Source organism: Macrosteles quadrilineatus, unplaced genomic scaffold, assembly GCF_028750875.1.
Source record: "Macrosteles quadrilineatus isolate MER2022 unplaced genomic scaffold, UCM_ALF_1.0 Scaffold_15__1_contigs__length_3749704, whole genome shotgun sequence".
Classification (NCBI taxonomy): Eukaryota; Metazoa; Arthropoda; class Insecta; order Hemiptera; family Cicadellidae; genus Macrosteles; species Macrosteles quadrilineatus.
Genome location: NW_026542608.1, coordinates 2,659,138 through 2,681,252, shown reverse-complemented (window position 1 = coordinate 2,681,252; position 22,115 = coordinate 2,659,138). Strand labels below are relative to the sequence as shown.

The 22,115-nt window shown below is 35.3% G+C and overlaps 1 protein-coding gene across 2 annotated transcripts in view; it reads right to left on the bottom strand.

The window, feature by feature from the left end:
* LOC129005096 (peroxisomal N(1)-acetyl-spermine/spermidine oxidase-like) overlaps window positions 1-22,115 on the bottom strand; it is a 108,992-nt gene that overhangs the window by 21,111 nt on the left and 65,766 nt on the right. The window contains exons 3-5 of one of the 2 annotated variants that reach the window (XM_054433891.1): window positions 15,047-15,830; window positions 12,998-13,193; window positions 12,162-12,282 (exon numbers count right to left, since the gene is read on the bottom strand). In XM_054433891.1, coding sequence (XP_054289866.1) covers window positions 12,162-12,282; window positions 12,998-13,193; window positions 15,047-15,830 — 1,101 coding nt within the window. Of the gene's footprint in view, window positions 1-12,161; window positions 12,283-12,997; window positions 13,197-15,046; window positions 15,831-22,115 lie in introns of both variants that reach the window. The other variant, XM_054433890.1, reaches the window with a different exon arrangement.

Below are 22,115 nucleotides of genomic sequence, written 5' to 3'. Positions count from 1 at the left end.
GACACCTTAATCTTTAAGATTGGATGAATATTAACTGAGTTATGGCAGCTTTAGTAATACGTGACCGCTGGAGGTTAGATGTAGTGCATGCCGAGGCATGCGGCCTAAATCTACCACAACAATGCGACAGTCTCCGTCCGCTTTGAAAGTTATTTTTAAACGACTTTAGATTATTTCAAACAATAGTAAAATATTACATAACTCCAAAAGTGTCTTTTTTTATCAATTATCAATCATTAGGATGGCTTAAAAATTGCACAGCTTTTTACTGTTTTTAAAATTCACACTAAACACCCAAACTTTTTAAATCAGCTGTGGTGAAATTCAACGTACTTGTTTACAAACTAATCAGCTGATTTTATTTTGTCTGAAGATGTTATTGTTTATTCAATGCAGTCAGTACCTCTAACCTTATACAGTGAGAGTACACTTTAAAAGTAAGTGTAAAAAGTTAGAGAAACTGACTACATTGAATAAACAATAACATCTTCAGAAAAAATAAAATCAGCTGATTAGTTTGTAAACAAGTACGTTGAATTTCACCACAGCTGATTTAAAAAGCTTGGGTGTTTAGTGTGAATTTTAAAAACAGTAAAAAGCTGTGCAATTTTTAAGCCATCCTAATGATTGATAATTGATAAAAAAAGACACTTTGGAGTTATGTAATATTTTATTATTGTTTGAAATAATCTAAAATCATTTAAAAATAACTTTCAAAGCGGACGGAGACTGTCGCATTGTTGTGGTAGATTTAGGTCGCATGCCTCGGCATGCACTACATCTAACCTCCAGCGGTCACGTATTACTAAAGCTGCCATAACTCAGTTAATATTCATCCAATCTTAAAGATTAAGGTGTCAATCGATTTGTAATTAAATTCTCTTGAAAAATTTATCCTTGTAAATTTTTTTTAAACTCAACGGTTTTTGAGTAATTTAAGAAAAAAAATTTAAAATGGCCGCCATTTTGTTTTTTGAATTATAAAAATAATCATAATTTTTTTGTAGCTTTGTCTAGTTGTCATAAATGTCTTTGCAAAGTTTTAATTCCGTATTTCTTACCATTTTTTAGAAAACAATTAATAAGCAAAAAAAACAAAATGGCGGCTGTGTGAGTAATTAAGGACTTCCGGTCAATTTAAATATGATATTTGGATTTGTTTCTTACCCAGAAACAATACCCTAAAATATCCGACACGAATTCTGAAACACCCTGTATATATAATACGTGAAGGCGATTTCTACGAAACGCTACTCCTCCGCTAATAATGGACGGATTTTTACAAACCACGTGTCAAAACAAAGTATTTTTTGTGTAGACGCCTCCTTTCGCCAATTCCTGTAATAAAAACCCTCGGGCTTTGCCCCACAGGCCATCAAAGTTGGAGTTTCTCCCATGATATTTATGTAGAAATATCTGCTCTTATCGTGTATAATAAAATCCAAACATAGAAAATTTGTCTAAAATGGTACCCATTTTGACAAATTATTTGCACTTGCCTATATTACGGACTTTGGCGCACTGGTTTGGTAACATTATTGAAAATAACACGACATTTTGGCTTTAAAAGATGGTACAAAGAGAAAATACTATTTAAGCAGCTACTGTCATGACAGAAAGGTCATATTCCTCTTAAACTAGATCACATAATCCTTTATAAGATACGTTGATTACAAATTGGAAACGTCAATATATACACAACAGCCAATTTAAAGTATTTTTGATTTTTTGAAATTTTCCATTGCTATGTCATTTGCATTATTTTATGCCTATGAAGCTGCACGACCATATAAACAAGGAGGCCCCTAACAGTACAAGAATAAAAGCCAACTTCACTTCAAGTATTCCACTACACCTAACATTCCATAGAGAGATTATATTGACAACTGTATGTTATTGATAAGGCTGAGACAACTAACTGACATCCCCCATGTCAAGGAATTCCAGCTTTAACAGTAACCCCACAATCAATAATTTCTCAAAGCTATGCTAGAGGGTTCATTCATTGGCACAGAAGTACGATATGAACTGATGCGACGTGACGAAGGAAGAATCAAACTTACGCTGTAACGGATATAGGCCCTACCTCCCTTTGAAGTTAGAATATGTCTTCCCAAAAAAATATTTTCTTTTGAAATAAAATCATATTACACTGATGAAATCACAAAAGTGTTTAACTACAAAAGATCCATCAATACGATTTTAATACTATTTAAACGTTCTTCCAAAGGAAGATATACCATATAACATACTAATAATAACTTCGATGACGTACGGTATGGGGAATATTTTATTCATTGAATGATGAACCAAATTTGGCAACTAACGCAATTAATATCATTATTGTTTTTACACTGATTACTATTTAAACAATGCTAAATGCTTAAAATATGTATATTTCACCCAATTTATCGCAGTTAGATGAATTAACGTAAGCCTTGAAAGTAATCGTCGATTTCGACGGGTTTCACCTAGTATTATAAATGATGTGAAAGTTTGTGTGTTTGTTTAAAGTTCAATCACACATTAATTACTGGACGGATTGGGCTGAAATTTGGCATGATGATAGCTCACACTCCCGATTAACATATAGGCATATTCTTATCTCAAAAATCCTTTCGGGCTCCGCCCCAGTGGCTCTGGAGTTTCCCATGTTAACCTTATGAGTATTCATATTTAAATGGAATTAAAGAATTTAGTCAGCTGTTGCAACTAAAAAGGTTGGTTCTATAGTATGCAAAATCATTAAAGGTCTAAGATTTACCAACAGGGTGCAGCACTATTATTTTTTTTTTCGTTTATGAAAACAGCTAATCTGAATTAAGCAGCAACAAAAAACTGTGATACGCAATGAGGTCTGTTTACAGTTTTGTTTACGTGTTTAATTTCACGAATAATTTGTGATATCTAGCCTCCGGCATGATTCCTTTATTAAATTATAATGGTATTATCATTTCTAATAAATCCTTAAACTTTGGAAATGTTAACCTCATGTTTTCTCTATCCACTCCACTTACTTCTTGCTAAGTACCCTAGACATACACAAAACACACGTCTCAAAGTCTCTCGCCTTATTCCTACGGACAAAATTTTTCACAGCACAAATAATAACACACAAATGCAGTTGTATAAGTTTGTGATTCTGTATTTTTTTGAATAAAATAATAATAACAAAAAGAAACCATTACATTTTCTGAGCTCACTACTTACTCGAGCTTTGTAGTTTTTCTAATGCTCAAGTCTCCTGCTAACCCTTCTATAAAAGCCATGCTGTATTTATTGCAGGCCAACAGATGTATGGCCATATAACCATTGACTTTATATCTCTACACTAGACATCTTATAGAAACGGCCCAGCCATAGTGAGCGGATCTGAGCCAGAATCGGTGGTTCAAGTAGTTGGTCTGACCCTCCGAAAGACAGCGCAGCACTCGGTCTTAGTTCGCTTATTCTCTACAAGATAGCGCGCTCTACGGCTCTCACTTCCCTCCCGTGACGTCAGCCGCTGCCACTGCCACTGCGCCCGCCCGCCGCCCGCCGGCGCCGTACACTGCATGGACATTCATTCATATCTTGTTCTTCACACCACACTTGGCACTTGCACTACCCATTAGCATAGATAAAACATACTCCCTTGTGTTGCTTAGTCTATGCCACTACAGTAGTTACTAGATCCGACTCCGATGCGAGTACTGAATGCAGCTGTGTGGCCACAACACGTCGAGGAACAGAGAAATGTGATAAACTTCCCGTTGTTGGCATGCTTATTAATGCATTTTCCAGGAAAACATAGTCACTATATGAGTAGGGCCTACTTTATATTAAAGTTGTATTACTAGGTCTTAAGAAAAACATATATTTAGTTGTTGAGACAAGAATAAATATGAACATGAATAGCCTAAATTAATCGCCGAACGCATTGCCGTTCTTGAATAGATTCAATTCAAATGTATTCAGCTTAAATTGGTTTTTTTTATAATTTCTATGAAATTATTAATACATATACATATTTGAATTTAGGTGTTAACGTAATAGGGCTGCTGATAATATATTAAATTACGGTAGTAAAAGTACAACAGAGAACCCTAAAAATTATATTTCTAGTAGATATATATATTCCAGTTAGTTATATAGATATGTATACAGGGTCTTTTTAAAAGAATGCCGGGATTTTAAATGATAATTGCTTGGGTAATATTGTATTAGAGGTGGCTATGGTAATATTCAAGGCAACTAAACGTTTTATACGTAATATTGAAACTAAAATAACTAAGTTTTGTTTCCCCTGTAGCAAGGGAGGAAATTTTGACCTTGACATGCGCAAAACAGGTGCGCGGTGGTAGGCCAATATTGTGACCCATACGCCAGTCGCTAGTATGACGTTTACGGCACAACAGAAGATACAAATTGTAATCTGAGGTTCGCATGGTTTATATTCATTGCTAAATTAAACTAAATTAAATCTACTTTATGATAAAAAAAATCGAAGCTGGTTTAATGGTTTTATCTTTTAAAAAACACCCTGCATCTATATATTTAATACACAGTTGTAACACTGTTTTCTCAGTAATTACTGGACCGATCTACAAGATTTATGTCTCAAATTAAAGGGGGTTGTGTGTAGATTTGCCGAACTTCCTTAGAATTTACGTTTTTTCTAAGGGCTACGACCTACAGCCCTTTAAAGGTCGAGTCAATACAATTCTTATTGAAGAATATAATACACAGTTTATAAATTATTCGTCAGCTGTTTAATGTTTGTCAGACATTTGTTATTATTTTTATAACCTCACTTTCAGTATGCAATTATTAAGCTTGGAGTTTCTGTTTATAAACACACGATTTTGATCAAGGAAAGTGTATTCGTTAACTTATTTTTGAAATGTTTTAGTTTTCCTGCAAAGTGATCTGAAGGAAAGTGGTAATTGATTTTAAGTTTGAGTATGGGATGTGAAATAATACCCATAGTAGGGAACGGAAACTTATTGTTTTGATCAATATAATTTATTCTCTACGGCCACCAGAATAATCATGGGGAAATCCGCTTGCAAGTTGTACATATAATTGCTAATGAGTGGGAAACATACAAACATTTTATAGTAGGTGACGAATCTTACTCAAGATCAGTGTTAGACGTTCAGTGGTACCAAACTTTACCTTTTCGAGATGGCGAGTACGCTGGGATACGTGGAACTACAATATATCAGTGATTTTTTTCAAGTACACAGGGAAGCTGCTTGAGAAACTGTGACTTACCATTCGGTTCTGGCGAAGAAGTATGTGACTTGATGTTTAATGGCAATGTTGACTCGGGTCATTATAGCGTTATAAAACTTTATCATTAACCCCAGGATGTGAAAAGTACAAAAAGAAAAAGAAAAGGTAATCATTAACCGGGTGTAAAGAGACATACAGAACGAAAAAAAAAAACATGTAGAGAACCATCGAACTAAAAAGGTAAAGAGCAGTGATGGTGTTAATGTGCTCTGAAAGTCCCTTCTAAAAAATACCAATTTTTTTAAATTGGGGTCGTTAGATTGGATTTGTCAGTACTGCAAATCTATGAATTTTGAGTCAAAACAGACTAACTGGGACACAAAAATATTTTTTCCTTATGTTGTCACAAGGAGAAGGTAAAATTAACTCCTTATCAACATTTTGAGTTTATGGAGAATCTTATCATCAGCGACTATAAAAAAAGTATTAAGGGTCAAAAGAGACAAAAATCTATTTGAGTAAAACAAATCTGCATTTGAAATGGCCAGTTCTAAGTCTCACTTGAATCAAAATCTTTCTGGTAGTGGTAGTCTACATAGTTTTAAAATCCACGACTCCTTTTCCATCAAATTGGACCGTTGATACCCTCTAACATTGAACAAAGTATGCCCAACTTTATATATACGACGTAAACACAGCTTTTACTTACAGTATGGGTCAAAGATTCGTGAAATGCGACCAACTGCTGATGCGTGATCACAGAGCAAAGAGGTGCGTGATTTACATGTAGGCTAAGTGACCATCTTTATTCCATACAACAAATGTAATGAAAAAAACCACGAATATAGGAATATACTTGAGCAAATTATCTAAATAGCATAAATAGCTGCTTATTAGGTTATCAGCATTGCCCTGTTCGTACAGTATTTATTTTTCAAATGAAACTCGAATTACTGTAATATAAAATATTCATTTGGTTAAAATAATATATCGGTTTGATTAACAAAAAATAGTTTATACAGGCAAACCATCAGTTCTACTTCATGTAAAAAATTAATCAACCCTGAAGTAAAATACAAAGATAAACAGTATTTGTTAATTATTATTTCTTTTATTGTTGACAATATTCCCGTGGCGGAGCACGGGCGGTTAACTAGTATTAATTTAATGTACAGTAATAATATCATGCATCATATAGGCCTACTCATACTAATGATAATAATAATCGAGAACTTAAGAACTATATTTAATGTTATATCATTGACTAATGGGTTGTATTAATAGTCAAAGGTTATATACCTATTACGAAATATTATTCATACCTTAATTTTCCCATTTTTGGTTAAGAAGATTCAAAATAAGACAGCTAAAAGGTTTGTTAAGCTTGATTTATTATTACTCTTGATGTATTAGGCCTAGTATTTTTAATTGTTTAAAGGGATTGCTTCAAAAACCGAACTGTTATGAAACCAAACAAATTATGAATGTGAAAGCATGTTCTTACATATTTTTACATCTACATCAAACGTTTACGTCTTGATTTCATTACAGAAAACTCTTCTATCAACTGTGTAAATGCAAAGTCTTCACAATTAAGGATCTCGGGTTCAAAATTAAGAATAGCTAGGGAATTTAACTTGTTTTCCTTTAGGGTAGAACGCAGATAAGACTTGATCCTCTTTAATGAAGAAAATGATCTTTCTGCAGAACAGTTGATAACTGCAGTAGACAAATACATCCTAAGAGCTATATCCACATTAGGAAATGTATCCTCCAATGTTTCTTCTCTGAGAAACTTGCTCATTGAGAGAGGTGTGCATGTGACGTTATTGCACTTTATAAATTTAGAAAAATGCACACACTCACTCCCAAATGTTGACTCAAGGTCGGTATCGTAAATGTTTTGGAGTTTTGTTGCTTTTTCTAAAATTACTGATGGTTGTGTATCTGAAAGTGATGTGAGTCATCTTCACCGATCGATAATCACCTGGCGCCCGCCGCAACGCACGCCGCCCGTCACGTTACCCGCTGCCTGCCGCGGCCAGGGCGCCAGCCGTTGAGGGGCGCCCCTCAACGGCTGGCGCCCCTAGGCACGTGCCTAGTGTGCCTATGGTAAATCCGCCACTGCCCAACTTGAAAAATAGTCTCAAGGCCAAGAGTTTTGACATGCGCATGCGCCGTAGAGGTTAAGGTTCTTCGCCCCCGCCAAAACTGTTTCGCGCGTTATCCTATTGCGATTCCTGTTCTCAAAATTAAATTTTTTTTTCAATTCAATTTATTTATTTAATTTAAATAAATATATACTTTTGCCAAAATATTATAAGATACAACATTTTGAAACGACAAAATATATTTGGCTTGATAAAAGGTTTAATGTTAGCGAACATGTTTCAACATTCAATAAATATACAAACATCCCTGTGTGTTCTTTATGGCCATCAAGTGTCGTCCTTGAAGGCAGTTTTTAATTACTGTTCCAGTATTAATTTTACTATTCGTATTTTACGAACTGTGTGCTAATAGCGGGTTTCGATTGTTATAAACTAGAAACACTGAAAGAGTCACTACTGAACCATTATCAAAAGATAGAGCCAAAAGAAGAAAATCAGATTTTGATTTATCTGGTTGAGACTCAGCAGAACTCACCATTACAAATTGTATATATAGTCCGGTGGCTTAGTGTAATTACCGTTACATGGCGGATAAAAGCATCAAATTTGGCATGAGGGTACCTTAGGGTATACTAATAAATTTTAGCCTAGGAGCCCTTTTGAAATTTTAAATATTTCCACACACGGCACCAAAATCCAAAATGGCCGACAAATACAACAAAAACTACCTTTAAAACAATCCATTATCCTGTTAACTCTAAAATATAGCTTAAATCCAACCAAGACTCTACAATACTAACCGGAGACATACTAAATTATATTAAAGAAATCTTATGTGTGTCTGTGTGTGAGTGGGTGGGGGTATGTGTGTGAGTATTTATGTAACGAAACCTGTACTGGACATTGCGCAAAAATGGTCAAACCAATTTACTGCAAATTTGGTGTGGACTTTGTTAGTATCATATGTCAACATTTAGATCCGTTTCCTTTTATTTATCTAGTTTTATAATTTTATTTAGTTTATTTTTACAATTTTCATCTATTTTTTTAGATCTACAGAGTTAGGCAAACGTATGGAAACCACCCAGTTAACTTTTTAACACGTTGCAGTAGGAAAACCAAACTCAGCATATATTTACAAAATAAAAAATTGCACTTTTTCATCAAAGTTACAACTTTGCCCCAGCCCCAGACTGGGGTATTTTGGGGTCAGCCCCAAATTTTCAAAATTAAACACCTATCATGTGACCACTCATTTTAAAGGGTTTATCAAGAGAAGTTGAATGGTGTAAACCAGAGGTCAATATCCCACTCCAAATCGAAATGGCAGCCATTTTAATTATTTAAGATGAGCAAGCAAAAGATAAAGTCTTGATAATCCCAGTAAACTTTAAAAATTTAATATTTTAATACTGGCAAAAAGGTGAATTATCTTTTTTAATAAAGGTATGTAGAGTTTAGTGTTCCAGCTATAACCTGTTACAAAGCTAATAAGGCATATTTCAAAATGACTGCCATTTTGATTAGGGGGGAATATCTTGGTGTCATACTGGACCGCACACTGACATTTAAGGCGCATTGTATTGCGACAAGAGGTAAAGTCTCAGCGAGGAATAATATCATCAGGAAGCTCACCAGCAGATTCTGGGGTGCTAACCCTAATGTCCTCAGAACCTCAGCTTTAGCGCTCAGTGTGTCGGCTGCGGAGTACGCTGCACCAGTATGGAATGCATCGTCACATGCAAAAAAGGTTGACATAGCAGTCAATGACATGGCTCGGATTGTAACTGGGTCTTTGAAACCAACCCCAGTACACAAACTATCCTATCATAGGGATCGCCCCTCCATCAATCCGACGTGATGTCGCTGCCGACGCAGAAAGGACTAAGCAAAAGACAGACCCTCGTCACCCATTACATGGCCACCAACCTGCTACAGAGTGACAGCTTCGGTCCAGAAAGAGCTTTTTATCACGGACACGAGTCCTGGATGGATCACTCTCAATCAATCGGGTGGCAAGGTGGGAGGCCACGTTGACTAACCCTTCCTTACCAGCCAGGGAGGAACTGGCTCCTGGTGGAGGCCTTCTTTACACGGTGTGGAAGACCCTAAATCGAATTAGGGTCGAGGTACCAAAATGCAGGACAAACATGCAGAAATGGGGTCTCTTACCAGACAAAGAAAACATCTTGTGCGCGTGTGGTGCTGTCCAGGATCCTGGCCATCTGCTGATCTGCCCACGCCTAGACCAGTCTTGCACATTTGATTATCTTTTACATGCGAATGACAAAGCCATATCGGTAGCTAATTTTTGGAAATGCGAAGTCTGATTTCCGGGCACGGACAGTAAGTAAGTAGTATTAGGGGGGCGATATTGACTTCTAGTTTGCGCCATTTAATTTGTCTTGAGAAACCCTTTAAAATGAGGGGTCACATGATAGGTGTTTACATTTGAAAATTTGGGACCGCACCCAAATACCCCATTTTGGGAGCCGGGTACAAGTTCTAACTGTAATGAAAAAGTGAATTTTTTTTATTTTGTAAACATGTGCCGAGTTTGGTTTTCCCCCTGCCACACGTTATAAAGTTAACTGGAGGCTTCCAGACTTTATCTTTTGCTTGCTCATCTTAAATTAAAATGGCAGCCATTTTGATTAGGGGTGCGATATCGACCTATGGTTTTCACCATTCAATTTATCTTGATAAACCCTTTAAAATGAGCGGTCACATTATAGGTTTTTAAGTTTGAAAATTTGGGGCTGCCCCCAAAATACCCTATTTCGGGGGCTGAGGCAAAGTTGTAACTTTGATAAAAAGTGCAATTTTTATTGTGTAAATATATGCCGAGTTTGGTTTTCCTACTGCAACGCGTTAAAAAGTTAACTGGGGGGTTCCATACTTTTGCCTAACCCTGTAGATCTAAAAAAAACAAAAATAGATGAAAATTGTAAAAATAAATAAAACAAAATTATAAAAATAGATAAATAAAAGATAAATAAACAGATCTAAATGTTGACATATGATACTAACAAAGTCCACACCAAATTTGCAGTAAATTGGTTTGCCCATTTTTGCGCAACGTCCAGTACAGGTTTCGTTACATAAATACTCACACACATACCCCCACCCACTCACACACAGACACACATAAGATTTCTTTCATATAATTTAGTATGTCTCCGGTTTGTATTGTAGAGTCTTGGTTGGATTTAAGTTATATTTTAGAGTTAAGAGGAGAATGGATTGTTTTAAAGGTAGTTTTTGTCGTATTTGTCGGCCATTTTGAATTTTGGTGCCGTGTGTGGAAATATTTAAAATTTCAAAAGGGCTTCTAGGCTAAAATTTATTAGTATACCCTAAGGTACCCTCATGCCAAATTTGGTGCTTTTATCCACCAGGTAACGGTATTCGTAAATTAAAGCCCTAAGCCACCGGACTAATACTTGTATGATCTTATATTATTTAAATAGTTTTTAGAAATTGTGTTTGTTTCTTTTACATTGGATGTAGCCATACATCTCATACTCATGCTTATACATAAAGAGAAAACAGACTTACAACTAACTGTGTATTAAATATATAGGTAGTTGATAAGATTTTCCAAGAGCTCAGAATGTTGATAAAGAGCTAATTTAACCTTCCCTTGGGACAACATGAGGACAATGTATTTGTGCCCCTGTTATCTGTCTCGAAATTCATAGATTTGCAGTAGGCCTATTGACAAAGGACAAATCCAATTTAACGATCGCAATTCAAAAGTCAGTGTTTTTGTAGGTACTCCCAGAGCACATTTAACACCATCACTGTCCTTTACTTGTTTAATTCGATGGTTCTGTTATAAAAGTAATAACAAATATCTCACATCTGACAAATGGTTTATAATTATAACTAATCTCATATTCTTCAATAAGAATTGTAATGACTAGCCCTTTGAAGGGCGTTTGAAAAACAAATATACTGCACTAAGGAAATTCGGCAAATCTGCGCATTATTCCCTTTAATTTGACATATAAATCTTGCATATCGGTCCAGTAGTCACTGAGAAAACAGACTTACAACTGTGTATTAAATATGTAGATGTCCTATAAAGGTTTTTGCCATTTTAAAAGTACACACTAATTTCAGTATTTATTCTATTTATACAGTTACCAAGCTTATATTTGTAAATCAATTTGATTTTATCATTATTCTATTTACATCAAAACGGTTCTTCCTTAGTTTTTATAATAATGTATATAAACTACTTGGGAATAACATAGTGTAAAACTATAACCAATTAATTGTATTCTTAAAGAGGTAAGTTAGCATGTACAGTATGCGATCGAGCGACCACAATGCTTGGGCTCGGAGACACCGGCGGCGTGTTGCAAAGATAAGCAGAGCGCATTCCCCGGGCCGTCTGTGGCTGGCAGTACGGAGAGAGGAGAGGAGAGGCAGTGGTTGTGGGGGAAGGGTTGTGGGGGGAGGTATACGCACGGGCACGTCGGTTACGTCATGCCACTACGTGTGCGCGCGCAGCACTGGAGGTGGAGCCGGATCGAGTTTCAAGCCACGGCCGCTAGGAGCGACACTGCATGGAGGGTTTACTCTACTAGTTCGGCTGAAATCGTTGGCGACGGATTTTAGTACACGATACGATGTCTAGTGTATAGATATAAAGTCAATGATATAACAGTGCAGTCCTATTTGCTGTTTAGGTAGCATTGTTGTAGGCCTAATATGTAATTGGAAAATCAAGAACATTTTAAATATTCAGGGAACTTTTTACCAATTTATGGATATATTTATCCTGAAATACAAAATTACACGTAAAAGTGTGACTGCTGTCCATACCTTATTATGCAAAGGACTGGCATATAGAGGTTGTGCAATGTTTTCTATGTCTGCTTGAGTCGCTCCAACAGCAATTGCAGTGTAAGAGCCTCTAGTAAACTTTTCCTTGTGCCAGTGAGTGCTGTCAAATATATATTTGTTATCGTTAAAATATAATATTTTATGGTAAACTTTAATATTTGATTAATTGGCAAACTGTACTATAAATTACTACTTTAAGTGTGATTTTACTGTTCATGCCTGACCTTGTTTAAAGTAGCTATACTATTGATTGCAGTTCCCTTAATTATTTACTGTAAGTAATAGGCCTATAATAAATAATTCTTTTACTGTAAAGTGGAAAATTAATAGTCTTATCAGGATCAGGATGAAGTGCCAGCTGTATAGCTAGCAAAAGCCAGTGATTGACATTTTTCATTCTCAATCTAGTTTGATTGGCTATTGATGACCGAACCATAAATGTTGTTTAAAATTCTAATGGAAAGAATTATTACAGCTTAACTAAACTAAAATCGTATCGTCAAAAGTTTGTAGTTTCCACACTTTTATTACCAGAAATATTTTTGACATTTTTATTAGTCTAATCAATGATTTCAAAAACATTGTTTTAACGTTTAAGTAGAGTTTAGGTTCAGACAATTAAACTAGGGTTCTATATTTTGAAGCAAAAAATTATGAAATACATATCTGTATTTCTTGTTTGCTCAGAAGTTACAAGTTTTAATCTTATCTTTTTTTTATATTCTTAAGTATTCTTTTCTTGCTATTAAAAGTGTCAAAGTCATGTCTTGTACAACATTGAGACATATTTTGTGATAGTTGATAAAAAGACTCACCAGACACATAACTTTGGTCTAGGCACAAAAGGATCATTTAAAAACTTGCGAAGGATTTGTGTGCAGATATCGGCAATTTGATCCTGGGAAAGGGTTTCCATATACTCTGCTTCCTTCCCAGAAACCCATCCCAGTAACACTGTTTCTGTGACCTTGGAGAATGAATATATCTTCTTGAACCAGCAGTCAGACAAGTCTTCTAGAAAACGTTCAGGATTTTAAGATTTACTGCTTTAAAACAATATCTTAAATTTTAAATCCAATTTATAGTTAATTTATTTATTTATTTAAGATTCTAAATCAACAATTTTACAAGCTAATCTATAGAATTAAATTAAAAGAACTAGCTGTTATCCACAGGCTTCACCCAGTTTGACTTCATAGGCTATTGATTGGTTAAGTTAAGCTGAAATAAACAAAACATATTACAGTAATACAAACCAAAAATAATCACACCTGATTTCAATAAGAATATAAAAGAATAACAAACAAACAAATAAGTACAGCTGAGTTATTTTTAACACTACGATATACGATATACAGAAAGTCCCTTTAGAAAGGAATTACGACCATAAAGGGCAATTTATGAAATAATGGATAGTTTTGCACAAGGTTTCTCGTCATGACGAACATTTTAAGTATATGGTTTATGTGGGTGTGACTTTTAGTTTTCTCAAAAGTTCATGGGTTTTTAAGTACTTTGGGATTTATATATGGATTTGTGATTTTTGTGTGCAGCAAATCGACCCCTAAATATTAGTTTTCATAGGCATATTGGGTATCAATTTAAAGCTCTTATGCTCTAGATGTGCCTTTTGCGGGTTTGCATGGTATCTCGGAAATACCCTTCGTCCTACAGGCTTTTGAAATTTCAAAGTAAGTGCTGAATTATGTTGTTAATCATCTAAACTGCTTTAAGTTTACATTTGTTTACATAAAAACAGACTGCCTCAATACAATTTTGTTTACATCCATACGAAAACGGGGTTATCTGTAGTTGGTGATGTTTCAGTGAATCCAAGTAAAATATTGTAATGCTATTTGTATAAAATGCAAAGAAGAAAATGACTTATTTTGGATTGTGTGTTGTGATAGGAATTTGTGTTTTCATAGTATGTTTTATTGATGATTTTAGGAATTGAAGTAAAATATTGTAGTGTCTTTGTTTGATATGTAAAGAAGGAATTTTGTGTTTTCATAGTGTGTTTCATTAGCATTTGTAATTTTACTAAGATGCCTAGAAGAGATTGCGCACTCAATTAAAATAATAGGACACGCAATGCAAATAATAGGGATATGATGAGAAATAATAGTTTTCACCCTTATCAACTATATATTGATTGAATATGAATATATCACGGATTTTGAAGTCCGAAAGATACTTAAAGTTTTTCATTATTTCTTTTAATGTAATGGTAAAAAATATGAGTTAGGCCACTAGGCCATTAATTTGCTATTAAAAAGGTGAAGGAAGCGAGCCCTGATGAGACTTGGGAATTGCAACCACTACTTTCGTCGGGTTGTGCTGCTCTTAACACTCAGTGTGCGAAACGCATTTAATTTCACGATGTGATCGAAGCATATGCTGGAATGCAAAAGGTATGCTGAAAGCACTGGCAAACACCTTAATGTTCCGGTATACATAATATGAGAGGATTGCCTTTGACTCTGCCTCCTCATTTAGGACACTACAGAAGGCCTGCGGACAATGAGCGTCACTTCTGGGGCCACTCATGGTTCAATACTCAGTCCGGACCTCTGGAATTTCGCCTACGACAGCCTCCTGAGGTCTGGGATACAGTTTTAACTGGCTACGCCGATAACGTTGCAGCTTTGGTAGCTGCTGCACTTAGCGTTGAGCTAGCCCAGCAGATGCGCACCATTAATGCATGGTGGCAGATCATGATCTCTACTCGCTCTGAGCAAAACCGAGATTGTGATTAAAAAAATGAAATTTTGTGGACAGAGGGGTGTGTTAAGAGTTTTCTCATTTGACTGTGTCAATCCTAAATAACTCAAAAGTGACGGACTCGCAGATAAGGGACTTACCATTTTTTGGTGCTCCAGTTGCATTCCAGAGCAACATAACCTCAGATATATCTTGATTGAGAAAAGGACGTTCATACACTAAAAATATTTTATTGACAGTGCCAAACAATAGCCTTTCAAAAGCTTCCGTTTTATACTGTGGCAGTGGAGGTATAAACAAGTTGTCAGCATATTCTTTTAAGACTCCTAGTGGTATAGTACAAATCACACTTTCGCCAATCACTTTTACACCATTCTCACAGCACACTTCAACCTTCGGTTTGTTCAAGTCTTTGGTTTTTTTAATCGAGGAACTTCTACGATCACTAGTGTAACTGTGTTCGCTGACTAGAGGTTCTTCTGTCACGGTCCTATCAGAGTCGTCTGATTCGTTTCCTTGATCACTAACACCCGAGTCATGATGCCTCCATCTTACTGAGGTTACAGAATGTTCTGTTAATAGTTTTTCAGGCGGAATGACCTGACAAACAGGATCCAATATACTGCTATATCCAGACGGTAAAATAATATTCCCCCCTTGGAGTTCCGTATAGCTACCCAATTCTAAAAGATCTATTTCATTCATGGAATCACAACCACTAATACATGTCTCTCTTTTTAATAAACAATCAAATATTAAAGATTTAATTCGTCTGTCTTCAGGATCTGCTACGCGGTCCAGATACATAGCAGCCTCCAACATGATGTGTTCCCCCACGCTGTTGATGCCTTCAGGGGGTAAGTATTGGCAGAGGAAGTATTCTTCACATCGATGCAAAAAGCACATATAAGCCTCATATATTTCCTAAAAACAAAACCAATATTTCAAAACCTCGATTCAGTTTTATATTTCAAAAAAATTACAATGAAATTTGTTTTTGTGGTAAGTACATCTCAAAATGAGGTCACATACTCATGGTACACACAAAAGTTTGCAAGAAACTTACAATTTTACTTACAACTTACAAGAAAATAAAGAGCTAAATGTAAGAGTAATAACATATGGATTTTTCATTTTTTAAATTTGTGTAGTATTCCCAGTCTCAAGAACAATTAATAGTGGAAGAATATTAGGAAAATCGACCTAACAAATTCGGACTAAATAGAAATTTTGCTCAGTTGTTAAGTAAGCCAAGTTGATGAAAATGTCAAAAGTCCCCATTAATCTCGGCTGTGCTTCAGCCGCCATATTGGAAAATGGCGACCAATTTTCACTTTTTTGACAATATTTTACAAACAATTGGTATTACAGCGTTTTGTAAATACAGAAGTTAAAGAACACCTAAAAATGCATATTTTTTTACATTACAAGATTTGCTCTATCTCTAACGGTTATTGAATAATAAAATTTAGTAGGCCTATTAAATTTAAAATTCCCATAATGGAGGAAAATAAAATTGTTGCAGTTTGCTTATTTATGGATACTAGATATCCCGTTGCTCGAAATCAAGCAAAACTGCAACTTGTCATAAAAGAGTAAAAGAACAGTAACGAAAACATAAACAGTTAGCTTGACCTCAATTAAAGAGTCATTCCAAGAAAGTTAGTTAAAGACTTTTATAAAAATACTAGCTGACCCGGCGAACTTCGTATCGCCTAAGTTATAGGTTTCCCCTAAGACAGACCGATGGAAAGAAAGTACCGTTACGTTTAATTTTCAAGATGATCTCGTTCGCATCGCTCAATCACGTCCTGGTTGAAGTTCGTTCGCTACGCTCACTCACCTTTGGGTTGGAGCTCGTTCGTTACGCTCACTCACCTTTAGGTTGGAGCTCGTTCGCTGCGCTCACTTGCCTTCAGGTTAGCTCGTTCGCTACGCTAACTCGCCTCCAGGTTGAAGTTCGTTCGCTACGCTCACTCACCTTTTGGTTGCAAATTAGCTGTTGTCATAAATGTAAAAGAAATAATAGTGCTGCACCCTGTTGGTAATCCTTGTAACTTTAATGCTATTGAACATCATATAACAGAACCAACTTGTTTAATTGAAACAGCTGTTAAGATTCATTAATTCCATTTCTCATAAGGTTAACATGGGAAACTCTAGAGCCACTGGGGCGGAGCCCTTTTAAGAATTTCGAAACGGGAAATAGTTTACGTCCGATTCGCATACCTACAGAATGTACACACCAAATTTCATAACGATCGGTGAAGTCGTTCCGGAGGAGTTTGCAGACAAACACTGTGACACGAGAATTTTATATATTAGATGAAAATATTATGTTGTAACAAATTATAGTAATATACAATTTAAATATAGATCCTATATCTCATACTGCTTTGGTTATCTCTCATGCACTGTAGGCGGGTGCCCTCTATGCTCACGTATTTAGGTCAACCACCTAGTGTAAAGTGAGATTTTAAGACATATTTAGACCTAAATTCATCTCTTGACGCCAAACGGTACGACACGTACTCTAGCATTGTTAAATCATTTCTATGCTCGGTTTCATTTTGGGCGGGTTTTAATGAGGAGTCCCAACCTACGTCTCCGCGTCTCCTGGGAATAGAAATGAGTAAGTATGTGGATCTAACAACAGATCTAGAATAGATTACGCGCCATACATTATTAGTACTAGACCTAAAAACTAAAAACCATTAAGGTTCGTCTACACAAGAAATAACTACTGTCGAGAAAGGTACTGAGGAAGGGTTCCCTGGGTAAGGTACTGAAGATATTTTAAAAAGTGTGAATCAAAAGTTAGACCTTATTCGCAATATCTCTTCTGGGTTGGAGACATTAAAGGAGACTACTGCTGAGATCAGGGCTAGTCAAAATTTTTTGTCAGACCAGTATGATAAATTTGAAAATGCATTAAAATGTTTGCCGAGTATGGAGCAAGAGTTAAAAAAAGTTACGTGAAACTCTGGTAGAGAAGGATAAGGAGATCTTGGAGCTGAAAATACAGTATGGTAGAAATAAAAATTTGGAGGTGAATGAGGTAGCGGAAGTTAAAGGTGAGAGTGTGGAAGAGGTGGTAATGAAAATGGCCGAAAAGTTTGGGGTGCAGTTAGAGGAGAGGGACATTGAAATTGCTCATTGTTTACCTAAAACAAAAACTGAACAACGGCCTGCTAATATAATTGTACAGTTTGCCAACAGAAAAGTACGTCCAATAGGTTATTGGAGGCTAGGAAGAAAGTTGTAACAAATGCAGAGGTTACAGGACATCATGGTGGAAGAATCTACATCAGCGAAAATCTTTCCTTTTACTACAGAAACCTATTGAAGATAGCTAAAGATCAGGCAAAGAGTATCAACTTCAAGTACATCTGGTATAAATATGGAGCGGTTCGGGCGAGGAAGGAAGATAATTCCAAGGTCATAGTAATTGATACAGAGGAAGATTTAGTTAAAATTAAGTAAGTTGTATTTTAGTTTCGTAATTACATTATGGCATACTTCTAGATGGCTGAAGCTATAAATTATGATGATGAGATAAAATCTGTTAGCTGCCAATACATAGCAGAATTAATAATTTGCGCAAAGAAACACAATTTTGATAATGGTTTAACCTTTTTTCATTTAAATATTGCATCTCTTAAAAAACATTGGAATGAGTTCATTTTGTTGTTTGACACTAGTTTAAAATTCCTGGATGTAATTGTTTTGACAGAAGTAAATATAAAGGAGAGTTTAGTAGATATGTTTAACCTAAATGGTTTTAATGTTTATTTTAATTTAAGAGTGAACAGAATAAAACAGCTGGCATGCTTGCTTAGGCCTTTATCGAAACTCTTTCTCATGCAGAGATTTCAAAACTTTAACCTGGCACACTTATATCAATCACCCTGTATATTAAAACGTGACAGGGTTTTTTTATGTCACGATTCTGAACCAACCACATGACGGATTTTCATGATTTTTGTGTTGAAAGGAAGACAATTTTAAGAAGTAGGGAATGTTGAAGTCATAATTTTAGTTTGGGGTTTCAGGTTTTTATAAATTAAGTTTTAATTTTTAAAAAGTCTAGCAGCCGACACTAACATTCCAAATTAGCTTTTGGTATAATATAATTTGCTTAACATAACAGCTATAAACATTTAGCGTGTGTAACACAAATTCAGCATTTGGATAAAAATGACATATGTAGGGTTGACTTATTTTTATACTATTTGTAATGCCATAATCATTGATACGTTCAATTCTTCCGTAAGAGGATGACAGGTTATTTAAATTTACATAGTAAAATACTAGTTGTTCAAATTATTTTTTGAAAGCAGTCTTCAAAGTCTTTGGTTTGTTTTAGTGCAATATAATTTGTTTCAACTAACAGCTGGTTAAATATAAACCCAGATGGATGACATGGATTGAACACAATGTTATCATTGACCTAGGATACTAGAATTAGACTTGCACAATTTTTATTTCAGGATAAGTTTTGCCAACAATGTCATTTGGAGCCTTCTGATTGACTACAGTACACCCCCTCTTAACCGACCTCGTATTAACCGATAATCGGATTATCCGCCTTCGATGGTAAAATAATACAGTTTGTTTTAACCGACCTTGCTTTGAGAGCAGTTCGGTTTAACCACCACTTTCTAGGAATCTCGGCATTTCCGCTCCCACGCTGGGCGATGAGAACTGAACCATGCCCTTATCTCCACAGGATATGACTAAGAATGAGTTATTTTGTATTGATCACAAAAAATATAGCATATTGTCAGTTTGTCATCATCGTTCACAGCGCGAGCACATCTGATCTAATTTGTTACCTGTGCGGCAAATTTATAACATCGTTAAGTGTGTCTTATTGCTGGAGTAAACAAAAAACGCAACTTGTAGGGAGGGCAGGGAAGGGGGGTTAACAATACCAAGGTCCAAGGTCAAGATAGTTTTTGTAACTCGAGCCTCCAGTGAGAGGCTATAAATAAACATCCTGTCTTGTAACAAAATGGTTGCTTGTATCTTTAATTTCTACAAAAGGTCCTGTAATGTATTACGATGGATTCGGAAAGCATCAATTAATACATTACAGTACTAAAGTTATTGAAATAGGAATTTGTATTGACTCTTGCCTAGTACTATAATATATTCCACTGAAAGGAGGCCCATTTGACTTAACCGTGTTTTGTGTTTATTTGTGACTTTTCTATCAATACGAAAAAGGAAATAAGAGTAGTTTATTTGATAAATAATGCAAGTATGACTTAAAAATAATGATTATATAATTCCAAATGAATAGCACTTCATTATGTTATGATTTTAGGGATTGCCCGTTGTTGTAATATTTGATACTCTGCCTTTCCTTCTTTACTTTATGTCTAAACTGTTAAATCATATGTTATTTATGTTTTTGTTCATTGACTGTTTGTACACAATGCTCTAACATGTTCAAGTATCATTCCTTAGTAAATTAAAGCCTTGTTCTGTCCAGGTAACTAATTTCATTTCTATTAAAATTTAATTTACTTAGATCAAGAAGAATGGATCGTATTCTATGTCTAAATATACTAGAGTTGAATTCAGAATCAAACAATTCATCTACAGTTTGGAAACACTGGCAACACAGATTCCAAAATTTTATTAGAAGTACAAATGCTAACGAGGAAGAGAAATTTTGTCTTCTTATCAATTACATATCACCTACCATGTATGAATACGTAAGTCAATGCCATTCTTACAATGAAGCTTTAACTGTCCTCAAAAATGTATTTGTTAAACCTGTAAACGAGGTTTTTGCTAGACACAAACTCTTTACTCGCCGTCAAGAAACAAATGAGACTGTTGACTGGTATTTAGAATCATTAAGACTACTTAGTCGCGACTGTCAATTCAAAGCAGTTACAGCGGAAAGCAATCGTGATGACTGTATTCGTGACTCATTTATTAGAGGTCTTTTAAGTCCTGTAATACGACAACGCCTACTCAAAAATGAAAATTTGACTTTGGCGGATGCTCATGCTCAAGCTCGTGCTTTGGAGATGGCTCAACTACATTCCTTGCAGTATGACACTCCTTGTGCAACAATAAATGCTGTTTCAAATGACTTATTGACTAAGGACTCTGCTACTGATAAAACCACTAGTGTCAATCACGACCCTGCTGTAGGAGCTGTGCGTTCCAAATGCTACTTTTGTGGTGGATTTAGACATCCTCGCATAAACTGTCCAGCAAAGGACCAAACTTGTAATAGTTGTGGAAAGACAGGCCATTTTCAGAAAGTTTGCCGGTCACAATCAAAGAAAACTACTTCTGCTATTTAAAATTCTGTGTGTGAAATTTCTTGTTCTATTAAATAAATAATAACTGGTTTGGTTTCAGTAAATTTCTGAAACCAAAGTGGTCATCAGGATATGATGAAATACCTATCAAAATTTTAAAAGAAGCAAAATCAGTACTGTTAAAGCCATTGGTACATGTAATCAACTCATCTCTAATAACTGGCATTTATCCTACTCAATTAAAAATTTCTAAGATTATTCCTGTTTTTAAAAAAGGGAAACATAAGGATGCCTCGAATTATAGGCCGTTAGCTATACAACCTTCACTCTCTAAACTTTTTGAAAAAAGTATGCTTTATCAGTTGATAGATTATTTTGAAATTAATAATATGTTGGACCAAGATCAACATGGTTATAGAAAAGAAAAGTCCACCATAACAGCATTGATATCTTTTATTGAAGATATTTTAGAGAATTTGGATAAAGATAACTGTATTATTGGTGCTTTTTTAGATATGTCTAAAGCCTTTGATAGTGTTCACCATCCTACCTTAATAAATAAGCTTAAAAATTATGGTATTGATGGTAAAGAATTAAACTGGATAAGGTCTTATTTGGAAGAAAGGCAACAGTATGTCAGTGTTAGATTTGTTGAGAAGCAAAATTTGTACAATATAAAATCTAAGTTAAGGCAGGTACATTACTCGGTTCCTCAAGGATCGGTTCTTGGACCGTTCCTATTTTTGTGTTATCTGGGAGGTATGCAGGAACACCTAACTAATAAAATCCAGAATACCAAACTATGTTTATATGCAGACGACATCAGTATGTCAATACATGACAGGAATACAAACAGTATAGAATCCAAAATAGAAAATGCCATTTCAATAGTAAACACTTTCCTCAATGATAAAAATCTTTTACT